The sequence below is a fragment of the Chaetomium tenue genome, assembly GCF_020726465.1.
Source record: "Chaetomium tenue strain MPI-SDFR-AT-0079 chromosome Unknown F5144scaffold_2, whole genome shotgun sequence".
In the NCBI taxonomy this organism is placed as follows: domain Eukaryota; kingdom Fungi; phylum Ascomycota; class Sordariomycetes; order Sordariales; family Chaetomiaceae; genus Chaetomium; species Chaetomium tenue.
In genome coordinates, this window is record NW_027117330.1 from 813,611 (window position 1) to 840,179 (window position 26,569).

Consider the following 26,569-nt stretch of genomic DNA (forward strand, 5'->3'; position numbering starts at 1 on the left):
AGAGACGTCTCAAGTCTATTGCTTCTTTGACGCACAAAACACACGGAACCTATCAGCTCTGTGAGATTACGCCATAGAGGTTAATCTTTACGGGATCTGATTACTGAAGCCCCTAGATGACGATATAGCTTACTGGAGACTCAAGAATGCGACGTCATACATCGGCGATGAGGTCAAACCGGTGCTAGAAGCCACCTTTTTTACACCGCGGTGCTCCATTTTCCCAATCCAAGGAACTCAATGCGTTCTTCCCATCCCGATTTTCTGACCTAAACTATCATCTCCTGATACTGTTCATAATTCCATTGCAGTCAAGATGGCTTCTTCTTCCGCCTCTGTCGTTTACCCAATACCCCCACTACCAAACAAGCGAGACCAAGGCGCGACTGGCGGAGACCTCATCGTCACCTACCACTCCGACTTGGCCCAATGCGAGATCCTGCCAACCGGCTCCCGCTACACAAGCGCGGGAAACTTCAAAGCCGGGACCTTCCTCCCATTCATCCAACCCACCTTCATCCACGACCTCTATCCGCGGCTCCTTAGCACCGAGGATGAAGAGAGCTCGGGGCTGCCAGTGATACTCTCCATGTTTAACACAGAACCGAAAGCAACAACGCTGGAAGAGGATTGGGAGAAAAAATGGTTCACCATAGTCGCCCGACTTTTCCCGAACAAACTTACCTTCGAAGGCGTAGCAGTCAATGGATGGGAGACAGACGATCCCCAATCCGTGAAGGTTACCCTCGCAATGCCGCGTGATGGTGGTTTAACACCGTATGCCCTTTTACTATGCCATAACTATGATTCGCAATGGACGCTGACGCATCCAAGAATTATCCCCCGGCAACTCGGTAACCCCGATGAAACGGTTCCCTGGCCAGGCACATCGGCACGTGTGTTCTTTACCGGCCCCGTCGATCTGGATACATTCCATCTCATGGACACAGCCTGGCCAGAGCCACTCACTAAGACTGCAGTGTTTGTCAAGCTAGCGTCGTATTTGCAGCCGGAGAACGACCGCCCCCCTCACAAAGGTATCCACGTCTGCCACGTCCTCCTCATCTTTCCCGTTGAACAACAACCGTGGAAATCGTTAGCCAGCTGGATGCGAACAGCTGTCAACCCATTTCCAAGAGGATCCTGGATTGCATGCAGCGGTCGCCTCCTGGGAGTTCTCGATCGAAACCTCATCCAAGGCCCTCAACTCGTCGACACAAGCGTTCGCATCCCAGTAATTCTTCCAGACGACTGGGAGTCTATTCGACAAAGCAGTTTAACCGCTCACAACACGACGCCCATACGACCTAGCACAATGCCTACAACACCACGCTCAACCGGTCCACGAGGAATCACAAGCTGGAACCCATTCTCTTCACCCGTTGGCGGCCAAAGCTCATTGGCAAATAAAGAAAAAAACCCGGCACAGCCCCGGAAGCATCTGGTTCATGAGGCAACCGAGCCACCGGCCACCCTTGAAGCACCGCCGAACTCGACCACAACCGACGCCGAGCCAGTGCTTACAATTTCAAGCCCAGGTATGACCCCCTTCAAGCTCGCTAACTGGGCTAACCACCAACAAGATACCAATCACACCGACGACGGTTCAGACCTAGAGCAGTTGTTGGAAGATCAACTCGCTCCGGAGGACACCACTCCAACAAGAAAAAGAAAGAAGCAAACTTTCTCCGGAGCCGATCCGAAGCAAAAGGTCTACAGCGGGAAAAAAGAGGGCGCGACTATACGATTAGACGCTAGTCTGGCTGAAGAAACCACATTTCCTTACTTTCCCTGCATTTGTAAATAACCATCATGAAATGAAGAAAAAAAAAATGGAAAAAAAAATGACATGGTTGACTCTCGCAACTCTAGATGGGGAGAAGCAACTTTAATGGCAGCGATAGCTGCGTACCGCCAACTGCCAACCATAACATCACAGACTTCCAAAAAGCACTCTATAGTAGCAACTAAAAAGTTCCTCCAGGCTCCTTTGGCGTGCCGCGCGCAGCCGGCACGGTCACTCCTGTAAAGCATGGTGATGTTGGAGGGGGGTTCAGGGGCAGCTATGCGACCCTCAGCTGTACGATAAAAGGACTATTTCGGGCCCCTTGATATCAATGGTCGGCTGGTGTAGTGGTTATCACGTCTCGTTCACAAAGTTGAATAAATGGGTTCTTCCCACCGAGAAGGTGCCAGGTTCGATCCCTGGGTCGATCATCTTTTGCTCCGATATCTCTCTCTTTTTGAGATTTTTTTAGCTCCGATTTCCATTTTGTCTGAGCCAGCCATCAATGTGAAGGGAAGATCAACTGATAGTTTCACGTTCAAATACAGCTTTTCTACTTTTCTCCTAGCCGTTGCAACCATCCCGTCGGGTTACATTTTTGGTGTTGACTCCATCCAACCCACCTGCAGCTGAACACTTCGTTGACAAACCAACGCTTTCTCTCTTCTCATCGGGTCTAGCAACCTCGTGCTTCACATAACCCCGAGAAAGAGTACTCTCTATCATACTCAAACCTACCTACCTATCTAATGCGAGCGCTTTATCCCCCATCCCACCCCAATGACCCAAATCCCACTCTCCGCCGATTTGTAAACACAATGCAGCATAGCAATGAACCTTTGCAAATGCTCATTGCCCATGACTACTCTCAGCAATACAGAGATACAACATATTTATCATTAGGCCATTCCATGCTCCGCCCAGTGCCCCTACCAATTCTCCAAATCTAGCCACCGGCGATGCGTCCCCCCACAACCAGCGGCCCTGTTGAGCACCAAACCCTGGGTGCTTCCCTTTCATTTCTCCCCTCAGGCGAAGTAGCTCTTCCAGAGCACGCCCTCTAGGTCCTCGAGCTGCTCGCTCGTAAAGTACTGCATCCAGCACATGTCAGTAACGATCTCTTGATGCAAAGGGAGTCCTAATACCACACCACCCAGAATAGCAAAAGCAATGCTCCGCACGATGGTAAAAGTAACAGGGAAAAAAGAAAGAAAAAACATACCTTCTGATCCACCCCCCAACTATCCTGCCTCGTCTTCTTGAACTCCGCCAAGATCGCCTTGGTCGCCTTGCCGACAACCCCCGGGTCATTAGCCGCGCGCGTGGCCAACCCCGCCAGGACCTCCGGCATCCACTTGGGCGGCGGCGTAGCATACGGGAACGCCTCAATCAGGGCGCCCAGCCCCAGGACAGCAGCATGGCGGCGCACGATCTGCTTCTGCGTGTCCACGGGCGTGTCCGTGCCAGGGACCTTCCGCTTGGGCATGGGGTTCAGGCGGAGCTGCTGCTCGAAGCGGTCCTTGAGCTGGTAGATGATGGGGTTGCGGAGGGATGCGGGCGAGCAGCGGATCATGCCGGCGAGGGTGGCGCTAGCGCAGTCGCGGACCTCGAGCTGCGGGTCGGCGAGCATGTCGCCAACGGCGTCGAAGAGCATTTGGCGTTGGGCGGGCTGCGTGAGGAAGAGGCGGCGGAAGTAGACGACTTGCATGTTGACGAGGGCGCGCAGGCGCTGGTGCCACGACGCGGCCGTTTTGCCGACGCGGATGAGCGCGGCGATGAAGGCGTCGTCCTCGCCCGACCGGAACGGAATGTTGGGTAGGTGCCGGTAGACGTGGTAGGCGAGTTTCATCAGCTCCGGGTCCTCTTTGACGTCCATCATGTGGAGGAGCTGGTCGATGAAGGGGTCTGGGAAGAATGGGACCAGTTGGATGCACTCTTGCGAGGAGAGCGTGCTGTCGAGCCAAGTGAGGACCGTCTTGGAGCCCGAGGTGTAGCTAGAAGGGGTCTGCTGACCAGGGGTGCGCTCGTGGCGCCATTTCTCGATGCGGGCGAAGACATCCGTGATGGTGGTGGTAAATTCTTGCGATGGCTGGTAAGCCCGGAGGCCTATTGAGGATTCGGCCTTGTTCTTCTCAAGCAACGTCGAGACATCCTTGAAGGACTCATGGTAGCGGGTGCGGTAGATTGTGGCGATGATTCTACCTATCGACTCTCTTACCGACTTGTACGGGTGGTCGATATGGGCGAGGCAATCTTCAAGAATCGGTTCCTCCTTGCGGAAGTGCCAGCCAGCATCGTTAATAATGAACTCGATAAGCTGGAGCTTGGATGACTCCTTGAACGCGGCGTTGGAGTTCATGTCCAGTCGGAACGATGCTAAGGCTTCGGTGAGCTCATGAGATCGTCGCGGATCTTTACCGTCGATTATCACGTGGAGGCACGTCATCCAGTAGGACAGGTTGTCGGGAGTCAAGTCATCGGCAATGATCTTGAGCATCATTGGCGCCGCGAACTCCCATACCTTGTCCCGAATGTCCTTCGGGTCATCAGCGCTGCCCGTTAGCAGCGCACCGAGGATCTCAGCAGTTGCTCGGTGCTGGTGCTTGTCGCTGCCATCACCATACACGTCCTTGGTCATCTCCACAATGTCGTCAAATGTGGCAGACGTTTTCCCGTAGTGCATCAGGTCAAATACGTTCATGAGCAATACAACGTTTTGCATGCGGAAGCGGTCTGCCCCAGAATCTCTCGGCTCCTGCTTGAGGTACTCGAAGCATGTTTTGAACCACTCCTTGGTGATGATCTTTCCGATCTGTTCACGCACCCCGGTTTCGACCTCGTCGTAGGCTAAGAACGGCTTCGGACTTGCGCGGGACACGGTGATTTCCTTCCCCCACACAAGCCAGCCCGGGTGATCACAATCGACGAAGTAGTTAACCTCGTCGAGATTCCCGAACTGGTCAAGGAATTTCTCCGTCAAGTCAGGGTCATCGGTCGGCACCGGAAGTAGGGTTTTATTCTCGTCGTTCTCCTTCTCGGTGAGGTAGTTCCTATAGTCGTGTCCGTAGACCGCTCGCATGTCGATGGCGGTAAAAAGCGCAGAGAAGGCAGAGAGGTAATTTGACCGGAGGCTCGGGTGCTGGTCATTGGCACCATTGGCAATGAGGTCGATAAACTGCGGGTTGCCGAGGGTGTCAAACCGCAGGGTGCAGTTCAGCGCAAAGATAGTGCACCTGTTTGCAACCTTCCAGTGAGACTCGCGCGCTTTCTCGGTTAGCTCCAAACCCAGCGCGGCTTTCTTCATCTCGACTTTCTTGCGACGATCTTTAATAAAGTCGTTGCGGCGCTTGATAGCGGCCAAACAATCTTCGCTAGGCCGGATCGTGTCGATGATCTCTTGGTCAAAAATGATCATGCGTTCGAGCGGCTTGCCAAACTCGAGGAGCGGATAAAGGGCGGACGACCCGAGGTTCTGAATGGATGCCTTATCAACGCTGGCGGTCTGGATGTACAGGCGCATGAGATCTGGAGCAAAGCGCCAGTCTCGCATGACGGTCTTGATCAGGGTGGTGAACAGAAGGGTGTACATGGCTCCTTTAATGCGGTCATGGTCGTTCTCCTCCAGCGCATTTCGTAATCTATCCAGAACGACGGGTATGACAAGCGGCCTTCCTCCAAGCAGAACTTTGAGGGATGAATCTTGGGCGCCTTGGGCCACTCGGCGCACATCAGAGTATGAGGAGGTACATGATTCGGCAAGGTCAAGCAGCAGCTGCTTGTCGAGCTCACTCTTCTTCCGGTAAGCGGCATTGTACTTGACGCGTTGAAGCTGGTAGGCGTCCGCGCGCTTGATCAGCAGCGGCCGGGGGTAGACTTTCCGGAGGCCGCTGATTTTGAAGGGAGAAATGTCGGCCTTGTACAGGCGGACAAGACGCTCGAGTGGGTGAGCGGACCGTTCGATACCGACATCAGTAATCCACGTCCTATACGCGGCGTACAGTGCAGTGAAGCATGCAACATCGTCCTCCTGGCTCGCGTTCAAGAAGGCGTGCGTGCGCGAAAGAACCTTGCCAACGTCTTCACGCAGGCCATGGATGCGCTCATACACTGGATCTTGCGGGCTCAGCAAGTACCCGGCCGGGTAATGGAACTTTCGTTTCAGCTCGTCATCGTCAGCCACCTCAGCGAGAGGGTCATCGTCCTCCTCCATCATCATAGCGTCACCATCCGCGTCGCTCTTCTCCCCTTCGTTTGCGCCCTGGCCGTGCCCCTCGCCAGAGGCGCGGAGTGGGTCAAAGAGCGTGGCGATACCTGAGAGTATCAGCCTGAGAGCAGTCAGGCTCCGCGATAGCTCATCAGACCACTCCTTGTTCTTGCCCTTCCTGCTGACGGGCGGATCGTCGCTCATCAGCTGCCCCAGCCTCTCACAAGCACTCCTGGCCTGACTCTCGAAGAGCTCAACCGCAAACAGGATCTCGGCATGCGAGGGACGATGCCACTTGATGGTAAGCTCGGAAGGAGCGGTTGTGCGACCCCAGTCCTGAACATCCAAGCCACGGGCGATGTGGTCGGGCTCGTAGAGGGAGTTGTCAATTGGGTAGGTGTGTGTTAGGTTGAGGAGCAGGTGGTGGATGTAGTTGGAGATGTGGATTGTGGGCAGGCCGCGGCACTTCTCCTGCATATATTCGGCAATTCCGAAAAGGTCATCCTTGTACTTCAAGACCTCGGCGCCGACGTGGACTACACACATGCTAAGCATGCTGACGTGCCAAACCAGCGCGCGGTCCCGGGGAAGCACCTCGGTGCCGCTGCTGCGGTCTGACGCTGCGCCGTTGTAATCGATTTCGTTGCGAATATTGACCAGCAACATCGGGATGAAGACCTTCAAGGTTTTCTCCGGGTTGACTTTGCACAAAGCATTGCAAATCCATGCCATCGCATCCCTAGCTTGATGGACCACGTGGCTCGTAACGAAGGCGGCCAGCTTCTCGAGCGCCATATCGAAAAGCTCCGGGGACAATGATGCGAAAAGCGGTGTAAGCGCAGCCGGCAAGGTGTTGATGACATTTTCCTCTGGGGATCCCGTGCGAAGGAGGCTCGGGTCCGGCAGGTTTTCTAGCAATGCAAACACCTTTCCCAACAAGGCGAGTACGAATTCGCCAAGGCCGGCAGTCGAGGAGCGCAGGACGTTGGCTTCGTCTTCGTCTGTCAGCTCCTCGTCGTAGCAGATCTTGACGTCCTGTCCTTCGCGTTCCATCCGCTCCATCTCGGCCTGCACCCAGTCCATAGCAAGGCTCGTATCATGGATCCTGTCATCCTGGTGTGCCAGGGGCACAAATGGGATGCTGTAAGCTACGCTCTGGATGAAGTAGAGCGTGTAGAGCGTCTTCCCCAGGTCGTTCGCATCAATACCGGGCAGGGCAAGCGCCAGCAGGGCGGTGATGTGGCAGCGGTACCCCTTCTGCTTCGACATGATGTTGGCAATCATCTGAAGGCCGCAGAGACTGGATGTCGTCCGATGGACCTCGACAAGCCCTTGTAGGCTGGGGTAGAAGCGCTGCAAGGCACCAGGAAGGATCAAGTCCGGCTCAAGGTAGGCGAGGCCTTGCAAAGTGGAGTAGTAGTAGTTCACTACCTTGGAACTCTTCGAAAAAAGCCCCATGAAAGTCACCTCCCTTAAGGCAATGACGAAGCGCTTCTTCAATTCGACATTAATCCGGCGCTCGGGGGGTATGTCGAGCTCGCCGCTTTGTTCGCGATTCCAGCGAGAAACGAAAATGTCGGTAAGAAAGAAAGTAAGCTGTGCTAAAAACCCAGTCCATGAGCCTTGGTTGGACGGATGGAAGAAGGTGTCTATAGACTCCATCAGGCCCTCAAGGTTTGCCAAGATAGAACTCTCTTGCTTGAGGCAGAGGGGAGACAAGGAATGGCCAATCCACCGGGCGACCATGTACGGCACCGGGTATTTCTTCTTATCTTTCTCCAAGTAAACGCCCAGACCCGACGCATAATCGAGTGAGGTGTACGGAGAGGTGGCCTGGCCTACAGGGATCTCGGTCAATCGCAGGATGGCTGTGAAGATGAGGTCCGACTGCTCGCGAGTGAAGATGCCATGCTCGGTGAAAGGCACATGGGTGCAGCCAAGGTAGTCTCGAGCCATGCGCGAAAAGATGTCGATGAAACAGATATCGAAACCCTTTGACCTCGTCATGAGCGACCATAGGTGGAAGAAGGTCGGAACAAAGTCGGATGGTTGCGACTGGGGCTCCGTAGGGGGGGCGGGGCCAGTAGGCAACATGGCATTGAGGGCGCCGGCAACGATGTAGGCATTTGACATGGCCGACGTGCTGAAATAGGGGAGAAGCTCCTCCAGAATCGCGCGGCGCTCCTTGGGGTCAAAGTAGGCGCTTGCGTGTAGGCAGAGCTTCAAGAGATGCTTCGACGACCGCCTGCGCGACCCCTGGTGGGAAGCGGTCTCCGATGGCAAAACCAGGGCCTTGATCTCTTTCCAAAGCGGCCGCCAATCGAAAGTGAGATCCTCACCGGGTTTTAAGTAGTGCCTTTTCCTGTAGTTGGAGAATAATCAGTATGCCAAACAAGATTCTTGAAGAGGGGGGTAGCGGCCGAACCTTGTCAACGTGATGACCATACGGGAGAAGCGATCGGCCGTATTATTATCGAGCCCCGGCGCCAGGGCGAGGTGGTAATACAGGCGGGCAAGCCGAGAGCGCAACTCCCGCGTCATCTCGAACTTGAGGTTCAGCCACCCCTGGAGTTCGCGGGTCCAGTGGAGGGCACCCGGCGAGAAGTCCTCGGCACTGATGGAGATAAAGAGGTTCTTGAGAATGCCACGGAGGGCGTCGTCCCTGTGCGAGTCATCTTCAACATCGAAAGGCAGCAGGCAATAATAGCTGAAGGTGCGCGGCCGGTAGCGCTTCTTGTCGTCTTCGTGCTGATGCTCGTCACCGCACGGGACACCAGGAGACGTCGCCCGGGAGATGGTCTCGACCGAGGCGAGCAAGCCCGAGAGGAACGGGGGAGCAGCTCCGTTGGCGGACGCAGCAAAAGCCGCGTCAGCGCCCGAATGTGTTTCTAACGACTCGTCCATTGTCTGATTTTGTTTGTCGAGCGGGGCCCGTGGTTGCGCTCGGTCTTGGGGTAGGTCGTCAGGGTTGCTCCGTTCCGAAAACGCAGCAACCTTGGAGCTGAGAAAGGTTATCGGCGAAGAACGAGTCCGTCGACGATGGAGATAGACGAAGGTCTGGCGACAACAGGAGCGGAGATAAATCGGTTGTTGCGGTCAGCCCTCTCAACCATTTCGCCCCCCGGAGGTAATGGTTGTCGGTTGTAGCGGCAGCGGGGTGCTTGTTGCTTGCCACGCGCAACTCAGCTTTGTCTCGGCGGTCGGGAATCGAGGGCCGTCGAGGCTAGGATTTTATTCCGATGGTACGAGCCTGACGGTGAAGGTTGTTAGAGTTTTACTTCTAGATATCGATGGAGGGAGCTGTTGGTCCAAGGAAACTTGGGGTCTGGAGATGCAACGCTAACCTCGCGCGGGGGAGGGAATGGCGGGAGCAGAACAAACTGAACACACCGTCATGGGATCTGCAATCCAGTTCACCAGATAACAATGCCGCTAGCCGCTAAAATGCAGCTCCTTTGAGCTTCTGAATACAGAATTGGTTTCTAAATTCCAGCCCGAGGCCTAATAAAAGCAGCGAAGATGCCGGAGACGTGCCGGAGCTTAAAGGGAAGTCAGTAACCACACGAGCCACACTGCAGCGCTCTCCGTCAAGTTGTTTGAAGGACTCCACGACCCGCAAGTTTGAGCCAACCGGAGAAGCAGCCTCAAGCTTAGCTCGTCGGGTTGTGGAACAGGGATGGCACAGGCCCTGTTCCCTTCTGCCGCCGCAAGCAAGGGTTGCGCTGTTCTGGGCTTGGGAAGCTTGGGCTTGGCCTTGACAACCAAGACCTGGGATAAAAGTCAAAGTTGCCAAACTCAGGTATTTAGTTTTGGAGGAGGTGGTGTGTCGGGTAGGTAAGGCAGAAATATTCCGAAAATACCAATAAAACTAGCAAGAGACAAAGGCCGGTTAATATTGCCTGAACCTGAGCCCAAAGGTCGGAGGGGCGTCGTGGGTTACGTTGTTCAAGAGCTTGGTTGCTTGGCCGGCGATGCCACAAGCCTGATGGAACGACAAGAATCCAAGACAACAACCGAAAAGTCGAGGGGCTACGGAATCCACTCCTATTGAGCACGGTAGGACGGTTCCGGCAGTTCTTATGCAGGAAGCCGCGAGCCTGCCCACGCACTCGCTTCGGCCTGGAGGCACAGGCACCCAAACCGGCAACGCAAGCTTCCAGAAAGGCGACACACAAACCGGAGGCTGACCAATCATGGCAGTCGCGGTGGGCCCACCACGGTGGAATCGCACCAACCGGTTCGGTGCCGTCGAACCCGAGACCAGAACATTGAACATTAAGAACACCATGAATCCATCTTCCGTCATCCATCTTGCTAGAAAATAAAATACCGAAATTGGATCTGCAGCCCAATATTCAAGGAATAAGGAGTTCCAAAATATCAAAATGGAGATGCCAAAATGGATTTGGCGCCCTCTCACCCCGAAGTTCCCGGGGATTCCATGTCACAATTACTTCCATGGTAAAAGCTTCGGATACTAGGTAGGACCTTGATACACAGTCTTTCTTACGTCTCATATGACGCCAATTTCAACGAGGGATCATGCGGTTCGTTCATGATGGACCGCTGAGACACTAAAGTCAAAATCATAATCTATAAAGGGTTGGCAACCGAACTGCCAAAGGTTGCCCATCTCCCGAGTTACTGAAGCAGCTCAACTACTTGGTCAAACAGAACTTGTTGCAGAGAACCGGATTAGATATGCTTCGTGCGTGGTGGCCTGATATGCCAGCAAAGGAACCGCGACGAACGGCTGATGGCGGGGGCCGCCCAAGCCCGTCTAACTCCACGGTGCCGGCAATGCCCACCATTCATGGAAGGGTCGGGCTCACTATGACATCAGGAAAATGGCTGGGTTATGGTAGGAAAATTCGAAGCTGAACAAGCTTCCTTGGGGAAACACGAGCAAGTACTAACCCATACCGACACGAAACGATTAGCTCCACTGTTAAACTGCACAGCACGATTGCCCTAAGGTACCTGTCTACGACAGGTTTATTGATGGCTTTCCTTTGAGCTTGAGGTAAGTTTCATGTGAAGTTGAAACAGAGTGCTTAGGTAGTGGAGACATTTTGGTTACAGAACTGCTTGTCCGGAATGAACCTTCACGGCAACCGCCCCCCTCGCTGAGCCAGTTACCATCTAATATGCAGAATATCTACGAGTATGCCTGTCGCGGATTCCACCCACAATAATGATGTAAAGCAATGATTAAGTAGGTAGTTAAGAAAAAGGTCAACTTCTCCCTAGTTGTCTCCACCAACAAAAAGAACACACCAAAAGTTGTGGATACACCCGGGATCGAACCGGGGACCTTTCACAGGGCGCTTGAGAAAGCTCAATGCGAAGCGAAAATCATACCACTAGACCATGTACCCAACCATTGAAAGGCAAATAACGACCAAGCTCCATATGAATCCACCACCCCCACCCAACCTGCCTCCTCCACGCACACCACCCACACCATTACAGTCTACGAATCTACCTACCCCTAGCTACACTCCCTTACAAACAGCCTCCAACCGCCACCCATCCGGATCCACCACGAATGCCGCAAAATAGCTCGCCCCATAGTGCCGCCGTACCCCCGGCAGCCCGTTATCCTCCCCGCCCGCCCCCGTCGCCTGCGCGTGGAACTCCACCACCGCCATCCGGCTCGGCGCGTCAAACGCCAGGTGGAACCCGGGGCCTGGCGGGGAGGCGTCCGCGCCGAACTCGAAGATGTTGAGGATTTCGTGCTGGCTGTCGCGGCCGTAGCCGAGGGTGCGGACTTTTTTGGTGGGAGGGGGGGTGGTGTCAGTGAGTGTGGGGGTGGTGGTGGTGTTGGTGTTGGGTGAGGTGGGGGTGGGTGCTTCGCTGTCGTAGACGAGTTTGAGGCCGAGGGGGGCGAGGGCTGCGGTGTAGAAGGCTTTGGAGACGGTGTAGTCTCGCACGCCGATTGAGATGTGCCCGAGGGGGCTGTGTTGGGCCATGGTATGGTGGCTTGAGCGGGTGTGTATGTTATTATGTATGAGGGGGGGGCGTTGATGGGTGCGAGGGTTGAAGTGGCTATTAAACCCCGCGGTAATAGCTTGAATCTCAAAGTGGTGGTTGAGCCAATGACGAATGGCTGGATGGAGCGGGTGGTGCTGACATGCATGCTTGACTTTCAAGGCCGTTTGCAAATATGCACCAGATCTCTATCTGTCCACAAAGGATGAATGCAAGGTGGAAGCCAATAGGTAGGTACACGGGTACCCGTGGATTTAAAGGTACACGGGTCCCGTGGCGATGACTAAGCCTGCTTCTACGTCTCCTTTTCGGGCATGACGAGTTCCCGAAAGGCGCGAAAGATCCTAATCAATAATGTATTGTCTTTGGCCTATAAATCGACATTGAAGCCGGTAGAAGTCTTACGAGATTCTTGACTACGAGCTTGCCGAGGCCCTATACTTGCCTAGCCTATTATGAATACAAAGCCTGCTGTTCCTCAATATCTCTCTCAATCCTCCTCCAGAGATCACCAACACCTCTTCTCCCTATATCAAATGGTTCGTGTTCCCTCTCTTGAGCTACCAAACCTTCAATCCTATCTTCTTCTGCTCTACTCCAATCCAGGTAGGCCATCATCTCCTCCTTCGTCCAGTCCCTTGAGCCTGTTGAAGTCGTACAGTGCTTTGTCATCTGCTTATAGTCAAGGCACCACTCGTAGCTTGCCTTGCTATATCGTAGAGGCAAACGCATTGCCTTCCGGTATTGCTGGTTGGTTCTGATGCTTCCACGTGGTTGGGCTCTGTGCCAAGTATCCCTTGCCTTGACATATCTCTGATAGATTGCCTGTGGGTCCCAGTAGTTGAGGGAAGCTGGCGATGGACTTGACAAGGCTGGTACTGTGTGATGCGGCGGTGGTGTAGGCGGCGGTGGTGTAGGCGGCGGTGGTGTAGGCGGCGGTGGTGTATCTTCGGTGACAACCTCGATTGATGGCATTGTGGGTGTTGTTGCTTGCGAGGTCGGTTGTAGAGCTGAAGCCCGCTGCAATAGTTCTGCATGCCTCTGGGGACATGCCTTTGAGGTCATTATATGACCTAATGTATGGCATCTGCTGCAGGTGGGTAATGCCTTTGGCTGTGTTACAGCCTCGACTGCCCCAAACCCGCTAGGCTCTCGCCTGGTGCTTGATTGTGGTATAGTCGAATTGGCAGCAATAGGATCGATGCGTTGACGAGGCTCGAGTAGCAACTGAGGAGCGCCATCGCGTTTGAGATGCCAGCGTGAGGAGAAATGCTCAAGTCGAAGGACCAAGTTCTGGTCAAGCAAAACCTCCAATGTATGGACACAGGGTAGTCCCATAGATAGAGAGAAAGAGCCTGAACAGGTTCGCGACAGAGATGGGCCTTTCCGGGTGAGGAGTTTCCGCTGCTCGTCGACCTTCCTTAGGGCCTCGTGTGATACCCAACCACGTACTCCACTGTATAGTGATCCAGAGAGCTCAATTGGAAACCGAATTTGCTGCTTGGCCTGGTTGGACTTCAGCTCCCCAAGTTGGTTGAGTAAGGCATGCTTCATCGCCCTCCAGGCCTCAAAAAGATCCAATGTAGATCGCTTGAGATACCCTTTGAGCAGTGCATGGATACCTTCAACACGTGAGGTTACCACGTTGCCGAAATGAGGGTGTTGGTCAACCCAAGCCTTAACAAGCTGTTCCTTGTACAAATCGAGCCAAGTGTTCTTGATATACTTGACCTCTTCGACATGGTGTGGAAGATACTGCTTCTCAAACTCTTCTAGACGCTTGTAGAATGCCTCCTCATCTGGCGATCTCATGATCGAATGCCAGAACATGTAGAATTCCTTCCAAGGTTCAAATCCTTCGTGTTGGCTGGTGAAGGCTGGCTGGCAGTGACGAAGAACTGCTTTATTCGCATGCCATAAGCACAGCAGTGAAGCGGCAGATGGAAAGCAGGTAGAAACAGCGTTCATACATGCGATACACCTGTCTGTCAAGACAACAGAGGGAAGTCGAGCATTGCAGACCTCGTAAAGCGACCTCAGCCGGTCCAGAGCCCAAAGGTAATCCTCTTCGGTCTCGCCACGAAGGAATGCGAATGCAATGCAGAAGGATCGCTGGCAAGCATCGACGCCGATCATGTCAAGGAGCGGCATGCCGTATTTGTTGGTCTTGTATGTGCAGTCTAGCAAGAGGGTATCCGGATAGGCTTGAAGGTACGCCAGTGAGTCTGGGTGGGCGAATAGAACAGCTGTGACCCGGCCATCTGGAAAAAACTGCATTCGACTCCAGAATCCTTCTCTGTCTAGCTGATTGGCGAGTGCATGGATAGTACTCTGGCCTTCGCAAATGTCTCGTTTTGTCGCTGCAATGCGATTGTAGACGTCCTGCTGGGTTGCCATAGAATTGCCGTTCTGCCGTATGTATGTCCTGATATCCTTGGGGGCTATCCCAGAGTTGACAAGGTTTGCGAGCTGGGTAGCATCATCCTTGGATAGTTGCCGGTGTGTCGGATGAGCAGATGGATGCTGGCTTGGTTCATGATTGTGTATGGAAAACCGCTTGTCGGGGCGATGCCTTAAGGTCCAGGTACTCTTATCCAGAGATTCTTTGGCCAGGACTGAAAACTGGCAGCCTGTTCCTCGGGAAGTTGTCCTCCGTTGGCGTTCTCTCGACACAGAAGGAGGACGACAGGATCGATCACATATGTATGTAATCGTCTGTCTGCCAGTCTTCTCCTTGGTTGATCTCCCAGTAATGAATGCGTAGCCCTTAGTCGCAGCCCAGGAATTGATTGACGCGAACAGGGCATCCCTCGATTCGTAATCGCGTTCCGGAGGGAGACTATCGTCAGAGAACGAAGTAGCTGCTTTAGCCGAAAGAAGACTCATCGTGACTTGAATAAAAATACGTTGCGTTGTTTAAAGGTCTGAGGAGTGTATTGCAACTATCTGATAATGACTCTAGAAGTGCAAACAAACTTGAAGCAAAGGAGAGGAAAAGGAGAAAATAGCTCTGACCAGGTGGGGATAGTAAGTGCAAAGGGGTAGGCGTGATGGAGTCGTGGGTTTGGGGAGGATGGAGTCGTTGTTCAGGGGGTTTTCTATTGAGGGTTAGGGATAGGCGTGGGTTGTCGAGCCTGCGCAGAAGCAGGCTTAGTCATCGCCACGGGACCCGTGTACCTTTAAATCCACGGGTACCCGTGTACCTATTGGCTCCCATGCAAGGTACGGTGCTGAGTCATGTTCTGGAATCTCCTTTCCCGCCGCGGAATTCGTTCATTGGTGCCTAACAAAGTGGCGTGAAATGGCAACAGGATTTGGGTCTGAAAAGGGTGGTGCCATGGCCCGTTATACTGTGCCTCAGCCATACAATATCTGCAGGTGGCTCATGAACTGGGCATAGCTACCCAACAAAGCACCCATTGCACGATGTGCTGCCCAGTCACATGGTTCTAAATGCATTTGTTTCTGGTGGCTTCTGCGAGACGCTGCCAATGATGACTAAATTTCCTTTCGAAGAGAATAGCAGCAGCAGCAGCATTGTAACATGCACTAATAGCCAACACTTTTGACGTATGAAGACTATATTCTTGTTGGTGCTAATCAGGGGATGGATACCTATGCGCATAAAATGACTACCCGAAGACTGTCTTGAAAACATTCCTTGTGTGCTAAATATCATTATCAAAACTTGAACCGCTATGAGCTATCCAATATCCGAGTCTCGGACTTCATTCTGTCAAGGTAGCATTCTCTGAGTCTCGGACTTGATTCTGTCAGGCAGCATTATACTACCATGCTTTTTGCTTGGTATGTACATCCCTGGTATATAAATTGTGCAAATACATCTTCTTGCCAAGAATACCAGGTACTGTTCCGTTCAAGGTTCGCACAAGAAACATGCGGCACAGGTTCGGCTGACATGAACACAAATGGTCTTGGATATCCTTCGCTCTAGGGCAGGGTCCGTCCAGGTCTACTGTTCTCGATGGATGCAGTGTAGAGTTGGGTCCGTCTCTCCACGAAACACTGTCAATACTGTGCAGCCTGCACCGCGCCACCGCCTCGTAGTTCCGCTCCGCAGGCTTGATGCCAGGTGCTTCAGTGTGGAATTGGTTAGATGTGAATTCAACTGGTGTCGGACGCTTCAGAAATTGATCCGAATATCGGACGGATCAATCTCACGAGAAGCCGTTAACTCGCGCCGGTGATAATGTTTCATCGTGTCATAGTTTGAGGAAGGGGGGAGCTGGCTCAAAGGCTGTGACACTCAACAAGGCCACGGTGTCGTCGAAGTGATGGGTGCCCCTATCTAGGTACCCAGAAAAGAGATGTCCACACTGCTGCAAGGTGGAAGGTTTTCGCAAAAGGAATGAATTGTCGCGCTTGATGAAAGCAGAATCTGAATTGGATAGACCTGGTTCAATTATCCTGGCAAACGGGTAAGCTGCTGGGTATAGGCCCAAACTACCTGGTAGGCTACTAGGCAGCTTCACGGTGAGGATGCCCGGGGGCATGTAGATCCCCTCGGATCCCCCGCCTCACTCCTGCGGCCGTGAATATACCAAAACAGGCGTTTCAAGCTCCCTGACATGAAGTTTTCGCTTATCGGGTCCCCGTGGCCATGTCCAATGGCTGGAATGTGTCCGGCGAGATGTGCTTGCCTAACTGAAGCCATGGGCAGATCCCTTCCCTCGTTTGCTATATAAGGGGCCATCTCCCTTTCTACTTGATGACTTTTTTTCTTTCTTTATCCGACATCACTAGCAATCATTCCAGTCTCTGACCTCACATTTTCGTCTTTGAACACTCCAACGCAACCACTTTCCCATCAACCTTTTTTGCACTCGCCACAATGCCTTCCAGGTGAGTCCTGACCACGGGCCGCTTTTGCTCCGGATGTACCGGGAAATAACTTGAATCATGCTAACATGTTCCTCCAAGCACCGCCCCTATCCGCGTGAACGCCTATCGCGATGGCCGCTCCGTCGACTTTCTGACCAAGTACGGCGATTCTGGAAACATCAGCGGGGCCGCGGCGACCGAGGTCGCCTTTACCTCTCCGGCTCCGGTTAAGACCATGGTACGCTGCTTTGCCGAAAAGGACTTCAAGGGTCACGAGTACACCCTCAACGTCGCGGCCAACGGCGGTAAAACTAAGACCAACGTTGGGGCGTTCAAGAGCTGGAAGCTTGAGAAGAACCCTTACTAAACCGGCCGTATCTTTCTGGGTTCGAAGCTGCAGGACAGTTATGGTATTGGGGGTAGAAGGACGCTCTGGAAGCGGGTTTGGTAGACAAGATGCTGGTCATCAATTAGAGGGTAGTGCGCTGTTAGGGTTGAGCCGGCCATGCTTGGTCGTCCGATGCTAGAGCAAATACACTCTCTTACCTCACACTATGATAACCGGTTGTGTCAATGTGGCCTCGAGCATTCTGCCATAGCTATTATCAAGTAGCTTACAAACTTGAAGGATCTATGCATTTTAGAGATCGGCATAAAAAGTCCGAAGCTGATGTGTAGAAACGATTACTGGTCTGGACGCATCCATGTACAGCTGTGGCCGCGGCACGGTTCCAATTGGTTTCAAATTCAAGGCATCGGTTATAGTGGGAGCGGCACAACCAGGGAGGTACCTAGGTAGGTAGGTAATTTCTCAGCGACCGGGTTCTGAAACCACTGCTCGCCTGTTTCTGTAGAAAAGTGAGAATATGGGTTACCTAATAACCTGGAAAGGCCGCTACTTGTCCCGACTAGTACCTTGGAATTTGAAGCCAATCCCTCGAACGTACCATCATCATTACGGACAGTCTAGGAACTTGAAATCGTCGAAGAGCTGTGCTCCATTCCCGAATCACTTAAACCACTGTTAGACACTACGAATGCTTATGGATCTCCTAGCCCTAGTGATATAGGTCCAGTTCTGGAAGCCATGCTTTTATATTCTGTGCTCCTAGTGAAGAATATCATCAACTCAAAATCCAGAGGGCACCTGACGCACCCCTAGAACCCCATCTTGTCCAGCGACTCTCTCATCCATGCCTCTTCAGTGACCCGCACTATCGTATCTTTCCGCATCGACCGCCACTCATCGATCATTCGTAAAAAGCCTCAGCCTCTCCTGTCTGGGCTTGGTGGAGGGGTCGGGGCAGGCCGGGGCCGCCGGGGCCCGGGTCGAGGCGGAGGATTGCCCGTCATTTTGGAGGCTTGCAGAAATAAGGGCTGCCGTTGGGTAGGTTTGAGGCGCTCTCGTAAAGGTCTTGATGCCTCTGGAAGAGGGTGCTGCCAATGAACTGTAGCAGTGGTTGTTTGTATGAGAACCGACTTGGATGTCTTGCGTTCTTATTGTTGTGGGTCATTGAATGCGTTCGTGGGCATGGGCAGGGTATCATTATATACCCACATGGTGTTGGCCTTCGCCATATCACGATAGCTTCATATGCTCCACGTCGTGCCTTGTTAACTGTGCTTTCATGGCTGTCATGAGGCCACCGTTTTTCAGAATCTTGAACGGGATCAAATAGCGACTGCCTAGGTGACCGGGCACCTAGGTAGTACAAACCTTAACACAACTTCTGCTCATTCAGTTAGATGACGCGTGACAAAGATTGTATATTACAGTTGAGCTACAACCATCACCGCTGACGTGGCATCGCTGTAAGGAGGACACGGTCCTTTCCAAAATATCCCATGCATAGGAGAGTCTGGCTTTCAAGGAGTAGGTTTAGGTGATTGATAGCCGCCTCTGGTCAGCTTGAATCCTATGTAGACCACCTTCATCCTTCTTATAATGACATCTTCTATTCATCCCTCTATAATCCGCAACAAGCCCCAAAAGTCACCCGAGTGTAGAAATGAGGTCCCTTGACCCTGTGAATTATAAATCGTTTCTCCACATTAATATCCTTTGGACCTCGTCTCAAATCCGTCTACACCTTGCTTGTCACATGCTGTCATTCTACTCCCTTCCATCACGCTGGCCACCCAATTCCGTACCTGAAGAATCCAGCAATTCATGCTCACCCCCCAATTTGGTCCTCCAGCGGCGTGGCCAAGTCCTTGGAAAACTGCTCTCTGGTCCCTTAAGCACCTTGCTAGGGTGTACGGCATTGATGAGGAGGAGGGCGATGAGCATAGGCAGAGCATCAAGACCCAGCTGATAAGCCTCGTTGGCCAAAATGGGATTCGATGAAGAGACTCCACCGCTGAACTCGACAAAGCGGAAAACAATCCGAACCTGCCAACCCAGATGTTAGTGAGCACTCCTTATCTCGGTAGCCAATGAATGTGTGGAACACTTACCACAATCAGCCCAATGACAGCCAGCATGGACCACACCAAGTGCCTGGTCACGGTGACATTGTGGCTTGGCTCTAGCAGACCAGCTCCCATCAAGCGTTCTAGTCGAATGGTAAACAACACCGTAATGACTGCAAAAATAACGACGAAAGCTAACTGGACGCCGATGCCAGCCATGTAAATCCGCTGCCCCGTCTGGATCGTGTCCCCTCCGTCCTGGCCGGCAAGCATGCCGCCGCCAGCCGCTTGGATAAAGAAGGATAGCACATCAGCAACAACAAAGGCCTTGGCGAGCCAGCGCGGCGATAGTCCGAAGATCTTTTGCGAGTTCGAGGGGAGAAGGAAATTAATCAGCCGTGCCACGACCATGTAAACAAACGCGTTGATCCCTAGCAGATGAGTCAGTAATGCCTTTCTTGTATGTGGAAGCAAATAAAAGAAAAGAGACAGGCAACCGGGCATCAACAGAAAAAAAGAAAACGAAAAAAGAAACCTCCGAAAAAGAAAAAGAAAAAAAAAACCACTCACACAACGGCGCCAACAAAAACAACAGCGTCCCCACCACCACCAACCCCCCATTCTGCTGATCGAACGCCCCCAGCGTGCGCAGCATAAAACACGCGTACTCCCACAGCGCCCCCATCACCAGCACCCAGCAGAACCACTTGCGCGACGCCAGCATCTGGGCGATGTGTAGCAGCGACGCGAGGAAGAACCCGATCGTGAAGACTAGGTTCCATTCCCAGCTTGGGTAGAAGCCGTAGTTGGCGTTGCAGGCGGTGGGGGGTACGTAGCCGCGGTGGTCGGGGATGGCGGTGGTGCATTTGGGGGGGGAGGGGAGGGTGGGGGTGGGGGTGGGGGTCGTCATTGTTGGGGGGGTTCGTGTTGTTGAGCTTGGAGGTTGGGCGTTGGGGGCGTTGAGCTGGAGTGTGTCGGTCTTGGGGCTAAGACGGTGGAGGGTTTTGTTTGGAGGTCGTGGCGGTGGTTATGGGTTGGGTTGCGGTCTTTGGGGAGGTGTATTGTCGTGTGCCGACTGCTGAGTCACGAGTGTCGACTCCCTGACAAGACAACAACAGGGCGGTTGAGTGCGTGGTGATGTAGGTGCTGGGGAATAGAGGCATGATGGCGGCAGATGTTGGCTCTTATGCCGGCGGTTGAGGACAACAAGAAGGTTGTCTTCTATCATGGCTGGGTTTCTTGGGCTCGCGTCGTCGTTTTCACGGGAGACGATGACGCGGCAAGGGGCAGATTGGCTTTCGAAGTAAGCGGGAGCCAAGCTGAGGGTACCCGGCGCCGAAATGGAGACTGTAGCGTCGACGTTGCCCCCGTCTCTCTGTTGAAAAACCGTGAGTCGTGATTGGCTGAGCCGTCGTTTTGGTCGCTCCGGCAGTCTCAGGGGGGATCACCACGATACAAAATCAGCCGCATTGCGCCCCTGGGTGGCTTCTCCCCCCCTCGACACGGCCATCTGTTTCCCTCGAGCCTTCAAACCTTCTGGGACAGCTCCGTACCTAGTCTCGCCATCCCGAGAGGCCACAAAACATAGCGCTTGTGGCTCCTTGGCAAGCTATGCGCAGCCGTTTCGACCCATTGGAAGATAATCTCGTCTCGGACGGGCAGGGTGGAACGAGCTGCACCAAGCGAGTGGCGATGCAAAACATGGGTGAGCATCCAAAAATGCACCAGCAAGATCTGGGCCGTAAAGTTGGTGGGATTTGTAAAGTTGTTGAACTCCTCGGTGTCCATGTCGTTAGTTACGGCGTAGAAGGGCACGAGCTCGAGGCATGCTGGGAGTATGTCAACAACGACGATCCCGGAAGATATTAGAGTCTGTAACTTACCGTCGACGGGCGACACCTCACCCACCCGCGCGATTCTCTCCAAGGAAGCCACATAATGAAGTTCCGCTGCGCTTCGGCACTGCGGTGCGACCAGACGCAGCGAAGCTATAAAGTCCTGGAGCGTCTGCTGGAGCTCTTTTCGTTCGCTCTCGTCAATATCATCTGCCGCCCCCAATAGTTTCCCCATGCTGTTAACATACGTCTCCTCCTTAATAGCGTGAAACATGGTTTCTCCCATAGCCGAAACCAACGTCGTCTGGATGACCATCCAACCACGGAGCATGCGGAAAAAGTCCATCATACCGTCAGGCATGTAACTTGACTGGAACGTAAGCGCGATGGCGGCGGCGAACCTGGCGTCGGCGTCGCTCCGTGAAAGGCAGGGCCTCGAAAGCGCCTCGTTCAAGGCGCCAATGGCCGACACCCTGTGGTCAAGAGCCTGAATGGAAAAGTCCGACGTAGTACATGTGGTGAGATGCTGTGCGGCAAGACCGATGATAGAATGGGCGAGAAAGTCGTACTCGTGCGCCATGGCGGCGACGGACTGCCAGATGTCATCCAGGCCGAAAGGGAGAGCAGGATATGCCGCAGTCAAGAAGTGGTGGAAGAAGCGGAGGTCCTCCAGGCGAAAGGTGGACGGGCATGAGCTGGGGTTTCTTGACAGGCTGAGTGCTAGCTGTGGTGAGGCGGGGTACAAGCAGTCTAAACCAAGACGCCGACAGCCTCGACAACTTGGCAGCTCCTCGGAGCATTTGACGCGGCGCTTCTTGCAGCTGAAACAGCCTTTCTTGGACTTGCGGTGACCACGCCCGGGGACCGGCCGTTTCCGTACAGGCTCCAGCTCGGCGGAGGAGCCATCAGAAGATGACGATGTCTCGTTGTTAGGCGAGTAAGAGTTTGGATTCGACATGGCAGGTGTTGGCTCTCTCATCTTTCAAGGTTCTCTCTTGCCGCATGCATCTCCGATCAGGGGAAGTCGTCGCTTGTGTAATAGAAATCGGCTGTCAACCCCTAATTTTCCCTTAGCCCATGGGATCTTCCGTGATCTTCCTTGATTGGGTGCTGACGCGTCGGTTGAGGCTAAGCCAGACTGGGAGACGCGCACCTGGGGCTGGTTCCGATTGCCAGCCGCACCTTTTCAGTGATCTAGTTAAATGTAACATTGCTACTTCATACCTAGGCAGGTAGTTTGATCTCAATGAACGGGGGAAGAACAGAATTGGAATCCAACTTGACTATTGAGATATCAAGGCAAGGTAAACCAAGAATAAAAAGAAGGAACCTCTAAACATCGGTTCTGGAAAATGATAGTGGGCGCGGCTCGAAGTATTCAACAGTGGATGGCTGGATACTCGACGTGGAACGAGGCGACGGCGGGCGTCTCTGTGCTTCTAGACGGTTACTGTCACAAATTAACATGCCTGTCATTTATTTGAAAATATATTCATTTTACATGATATTTGCCGAACAGGGAGTGAGGGTGCATGGCTCATATCACATCAGAGCAACATGACCTGCATTTCTATCGTTTATCTCTTAGGTTCCCTTGTAACTTTCCGTCCCAAGACACATTCTCAGACGGGGCCCTCGTATTCATGTTTAGTTGTCTGCCAAGACGCTGAGATAATATTGACACCTCCCAGCCACGGAACCGGGGGAGCCGTAAGGGTTCAACGGTCGCCGCAACGGAGGCCACAAATGTACCTCCCACCTCGTAGATCATATACGATATGATCTTCTCCACCATATATCTAGTATTGGGGTTAGTAACCGTTACCTTAGGTCCTAGTTAACCTTATAGTATATAGACTTCGCCAAGGTCCTTGTTATTATTATAGTCCTCTTCCTTATCGTCGCTGAATGTTGCAGGAGACATTGTTAGACGAAGACTAGACCGTGCGATACTGTGGAGGAGGAAGCAATATTGGGATTCGTCTTCACGGCAGAACGCAGGGGTCTGGCTAGGGCCTCGCCCCATTTCGCAAGGATAGATCCGTGGTGTGGTGTTCCGAGAAAGATGATACCGTGGTCGCACTGTCTGGTGTCTCGCTCAGCATCCGTAAGGTTTGAGGAAACCATCGGGAAGACAGAGTGTCCCATGGTGTTGTGTTCCAGATGGACATGGAGGTCGAGACCGGATGGACATGGAGGTCAAGACCGGATGGACATGTAGGTCAAAATTGAACCCATCGCAACCGCACTTCCCCCTCCGTCAGCACGGGCACAGGCCCCCCGTGGACGAAGGCATTTTCCTGGATGCTCGCATCCATAGCCACCGTTCCTTTTCAATCAGAACGTTTCTCCATTCTCCGAACTCTGTTCAGGCAATCGTCGTTGCCGTTCTCCCACAACCATAGGTATGTCGGAATGGTTGTGGGAGAACGGCAACGACGATTGCCTGAACAGAGTTCGGAATATCTCGCTCGGCATCCGTAAGGTTTGAGGAAACTATCGGGAAGGCAGAGTGTCCCATGGTATTATGTTCCAGATGGACATGGAGGTACCTATGCTACCTCACCAAATAGCGCACCTTCCGGTGCACCCACGCAGACTTCGGTGCGTGGATGCCCGAGCGCACCTTCCAAGTCAAATGCCCCTCAGTGAAGGCCGACGGCGGGCGCTGGCGGTGGTGGAGAAGGGGGAAGAGGTTTCGCTAGATGAGGGGGAGGAAGGTGGTGGGGTGGATGAGGAAAATGACAGTGATGAGATGGACAATGTCTGTGGGGTTGAGATTTATGGGGATGAGATGATTGATGAGGAGGACATCAAGCAGGAGGACACCAGATAGAAGGACATCGACCAGACGGACATCAGCCAGGAGGACATCGACCAGGACGACATCAAGAAGGAGGGCTCCGTCTGAGTGGGGACTACCTACCTTTAATTCACTCTATATTATACGTATCCCCACAGATATGTCTTTGGTGGTCGTTTCGTTAGATAAGCCTACCTAGAGCGGCCTGAGGGATCAAAATCAAGTCCCTCGACGAACCGTACGAGATAGAGAGAGTTGTGATTGGTGGTGTCGGACTTACCATGTTGCTATCTTCCTACTACCTTGCCTGCCATCCACCTGCCCTCTTCTTCCCAAGTCTAACCAGATTACCCAGCCGTTTAAGTCCGTCAGGTTTAACTCCGGTAAGTCCATACACATCACCCCGTCATCAGGAACGCTCTGTGCAACACTTGCAGCAGCGGTTGATGCGGGGAAGTATTTACCGGTATAAATGGCTTTAATATGTTTATCAAAAGCAGTTCGACCCATGGTCCTTAGGTCCCCGCGCCCAAATAGTAATCCAGCCTCTGGAGTATCATTTATCAACTTACATAACCCTGAGTACTCCGGCTACTTTAGTTGAAAATGACGGCGACATCTTACCCGGAGTTTAACGCAAATACCGAAGCTCTGGATGTTGCTCAGGCATTCTCTGGGGCCATTCGGGGCAAGACCGCCATAGTCACTGGCGTGAACCTCGAAGGAATCGGGTATACAACTGCACAGGGCCTCGTAAGTCGTACCTAGCACTACCAGACTTTGACTCCCATGCAGCTGACGGGCGCACTTACCAGGCATCGCAATCTCCCGCCCATCTCATCATCACGGGCCGCAACCTGTCAAAGCTGCAGCAGAGCATCGATGCGCTGAAAGCCGAATTCCCCCATGTCGACTACCGCATCCTCCAAATGGACCTCTCCAGCCAAGCCGCCGTCCGGGCCGCAGCAGCCGAGGTCCTCTCATGGACGGACATACCCACAATCGACATCCTCATCAACAGCGCCGGCGTAGCCCTCCTCCCAGAGCGCACCCTGAGCTCGGACGGCATCGAACTAACCTTCGCAACCAACCACATCGGGCACTTCCTTTTCACCTGCCTGCTCATGCCCAAGCTCCTCCTCGCCGCCCAAACCAACCCCACCAAAGGCGCCACGCGCATCATCAACGTCAGCTCCGGCTCCCCGCACAACGCAGGCATCCGCTGGAGCGACATCAACTTCGACAAGACCAACACGGACCTCCCCCTGGAGGAACAACCCAACTACGCCTTCCACGCGGCGTGGAACACCGCCGACGCCGCAACGCGCTCCTACATCGGGCTCGAGGCGTACAACCAGAGCAAGGTGGCCAACGTGCTGTTCGGCATCGCGCTGACGCGGCGGCTTTACGAGAAGCATGGCATCTTGAGTCTGGCCGTGCATCCGGGGGTGATCAAGACGGAGCTGGTGCGGACGGCGGACGCGGAGGTCATGCGGGCTATTGCGGCTATGGCGGAGGAGGGCACGTTTCGGTATAAGACGCTTGGGGCGGGGGCGGCGACGGGTTTGGTGGCGGCGCTGGATCCGCGGTTGGGGCCGGGGGAGTGGAGGGAGGGGAGGGAGAATTGGGGGGTGTTTTTGGCGGATTGTCAGATTGTGCAGCCGCGTCATCCGAGGGCGGCGACGAGTGCTGAGGCGGAGAGGTTGTGGGAGTTGTCGGAGGGGTTGGTCAAGGAGGAGTTTGCATGGTAGTCTATTAGGTATGGGGCCTAGTATTAGTGGTATGAATCTACGATGATGGAATGCGATGGATTATGGTCATTAATTAGTGATCTTGTTGTTGAGGAAATGCTAACATAGTGTTGCTGTCAACAAAGTTTCACTTGACTCTCATATCACTCAATATTGTGAAAGGATAGAGGGTTAGGGTTGTGTAGATACCAGACCACCAGCCCACCATCACCCCACCATCTCCCCACTGATCATCTGGCCGCGCACTGTGCCTCGTTCAACACGCGACACGATCACCTCTGCTCGACTGGACATCATGAGGCCACGAAACTGGCCTCATCACCCCACGTCTTGGAAATTCCAAGAAGCTCGCCGATGATTGAAGCCTGGCGTATTCTCCTCCGAATAAGCAGGCATTCAAACGAGTCATTCTCCCGACCCGACGCCGGTCATCAAATTTTCCGTGGCTGTGCATTCCGAGACCCGAGCAGTTACGTGTCGAGACACGCACACGTTTCCAACTAATTTGCCCCAGGCTTGTGGTATCTCCCGATTTCAATGCACTTGAAACGAGCAGCTTGGAGTGGATGCCCTTTCCGGCCCGACTCGACAACATCGACGGGAGGGGTTCCCAATATTTGCACAACCAAGGGTGGTTTCAACCCGACGCTTTGGCAGCCAGTCATTCCTGTGCCACCTCGGCCCAACAAACCAACCACCGTCGCAAGCTGACCCGGTCACAAAGCCTCCTTGGGCTTGAAGTGTTGGTTTTGCGTAGCAACATGCGACAATTATGGAGTGTTGGCAGCCTGTGGCTTGAGTCAACACCACAGCCGGGCAAGCCGAGGCTTTGTTCCCAAGCCGCGGGGTAGCATAGCGAGATATGGGTTGTGAGTCTTTGGTGCCTGCTTTCCTAAAACGGAAACTCCTTTGCATAAGATGCGGCAACACGGCGGCGCAGCATCC

General features: G+C 53.4%; 7 protein-coding genes and 2 non-coding genes across 9 annotated transcripts; 3 read left to right on the top strand and 6 right to left on the bottom strand.

Annotated features, from left to right (window-relative positions):
* Positions 1-2,119: 2,119 nt before the first annotated feature.
* On the top strand, positions 2,120-2,217 carry F5144DRAFT_t33. The gene has a single exon. It is a non-coding gene; the product is annotated as a tRNA-Val (tRNA).
* Positions 2,218-2,830: 613 nt separating this feature from the next.
* F5144DRAFT_92005 (uncharacterized protein) lies at positions 2,831-9,007 on the bottom strand. Its single transcript, XM_066793562.1, has 2 exons — positions 8,416-9,007; positions 2,831-8,352 (listed from the first exon to the last, which is right to left on the bottom strand). Exons 1-2 carry the CDS (start codon positions 8,892-8,894, stop codon positions 2,925-2,927), a joined length of 5,907 nt encoding a protein of 1,968 aa, XP_066645943.1. The 5' UTR covers positions 8,895-9,007; the 3' UTR covers positions 2,831-2,924.
* A 2,269-nt stretch (positions 9,008-11,276) lies between these two features.
* F5144DRAFT_t64 lies at positions 11,277-11,368 on the bottom strand. Its single transcript has one exon. It is a non-coding gene; the product is annotated as a tRNA-Ala (tRNA).
* On the bottom strand, positions 11,277-12,197 carry F5144DRAFT_560174 (Glyoxalase/Bleomycin resistance protein/Dihydroxybiphenyl dioxygenase). The gene is given in 2 exon segments (XM_066788203.1): positions 11,277-11,318; positions 11,333-12,197. The coding sequence occupies 1 exon segment, from the start codon at positions 11,960-11,962 to the stop codon at positions 11,486-11,488; it is 477 nt and encodes a 158-aa protein (XP_066645944.1). The 5' UTR covers positions 11,963-12,197; the 3' UTR covers positions 11,277-11,318; positions 11,333-11,485.
* A 4,544-nt stretch (positions 12,198-16,741) lies between these two features.
* Positions 16,742-17,190, top strand: F5144DRAFT_640134 (uncharacterized protein; the record flags this gene model as incomplete). The annotated part of the gene is made up of 2 exons (XM_066792735.1): positions 16,742-16,844; positions 16,923-17,190. The coding sequence occupies exons 1-2, from the start codon at positions 16,834-16,836 to the stop codon at positions 17,188-17,190; spliced, it is 279 nt and encodes a 92-aa protein (XP_066645945.1). The 5' UTR covers positions 16,742-16,833.
* Positions 17,191-18,656: 1,466 nt separating this feature from the next.
* On the bottom strand, positions 18,657-20,151 carry F5144DRAFT_504669 (RTA1 like protein-domain-containing protein). Its single transcript, XM_066786436.1, has 3 exons — positions 19,806-20,151; positions 19,281-19,666; positions 18,657-19,215 (listed from the first exon to the last, which is right to left on the bottom strand). Exons 1-3 carry the CDS (start codon positions 20,143-20,145, stop codon positions 18,937-18,939), a joined length of 1,005 nt encoding a protein of 334 aa, XP_066645946.1. The 5' UTR covers positions 20,146-20,151; the 3' UTR covers positions 18,657-18,936.
* Positions 20,152-20,762: 611 nt separating this feature from the next.
* F5144DRAFT_599084 (uncharacterized protein) lies at positions 20,763-22,028 on the bottom strand (the record flags this gene model as incomplete). Its single annotated transcript, XM_066790984.1, has 2 exons — positions 20,763-21,064; positions 21,119-22,028. 2 exons carry the CDS (start codon positions 22,026-22,028, stop codon positions 20,763-20,765), a joined length of 1,212 nt encoding a protein of 403 aa, XP_066645947.1.
* Positions 22,029-22,829: 801 nt separating this feature from the next.
* F5144DRAFT_560180 (uncharacterized protein) lies at positions 22,830-23,203 on the bottom strand. Its single transcript, XM_066788204.1, has one exon. The coding sequence runs from the start codon at positions 23,195-23,197 to the stop codon at positions 22,997-22,999; it is 201 nt and encodes a 66-aa protein (XP_066645948.1). The 5' UTR covers positions 23,198-23,203; the 3' UTR covers positions 22,830-22,996.
* Positions 23,204-24,153: 950 nt separating this feature from the next.
* On the top strand, positions 24,154-25,729 carry F5144DRAFT_560184 (uncharacterized protein). Its single transcript, XM_066788205.1, has 2 exons — positions 24,154-24,623; positions 24,686-25,729. The coding sequence occupies exons 1-2, from the start codon at positions 24,480-24,482 to the stop codon at positions 25,622-25,624; spliced, it is 1,083 nt and encodes a 360-aa protein (XP_066645949.1). The 5' UTR covers positions 24,154-24,479; the 3' UTR covers positions 25,625-25,729.
* Positions 25,730-26,569: the final 840 nt, after the last annotated feature.

Bases quoted from the DNA above. Each gene is read 5' to 3' on its own strand.
- F5144DRAFT_92005 (XM_066793562.1), bottom strand. From the start codon at position 8,894: ATGGACGAGTCGTTAGAAACACATTCGGGCGCTGACGCGGCTTTTGCT. The intron at 8,353-8,415 runs GTTCGGCCGCTA...CTCCAACTACAG, and splicing joins ATGGTCATCACGTTGACAAG to GAAAAGGCACTACTTAAAAC.
- F5144DRAFT_560174 (XM_066788203.1), bottom strand. From the start codon at position 11,962: ATGGCCCAACACAGCCCCCTCGGGCACATCTCAATCGGCGTGCGAGAC.
- F5144DRAFT_504669 (XM_066786436.1), bottom strand. From the start codon at position 20,145: ATGACGACCCCCACCCCCACCCCCACCCTCCCCTCCCCCCCCAAATGC. The intron at 19,667-19,805 runs GTGAGTGGTTTT...CTCATCTGCTAG, and splicing joins GTTTTTGTTGGCGCCGTTGT to GGATCAACGCGTTTGTTTAC. The intron at 19,216-19,280 runs GTAAGTGTTCCA...CTGGGTTGGCAG, and splicing joins CTGTCATTGGGCTGATTGTG to GTTCGGATTGTTTTCCGCTT.
- F5144DRAFT_560180 (XM_066788204.1), bottom strand. From the start codon at position 23,197: ATGGTTTCCTCAAACCTTACGGATGCTGAGCGAGACACCAGACAGTGC.
- F5144DRAFT_560184 (XM_066788205.1), top strand. From the start codon at position 24,480: ATGACGGCGACATCTTACCCGGAGTTTAACGCAAATACCGAAGCTCTG. The intron at 24,624-24,685 runs CTCGTAAGTCGT...GGGCGCACTTAC, and splicing joins GGTATACAACTGCACAGGGC to CAGGCATCGCAATCTCCCGC.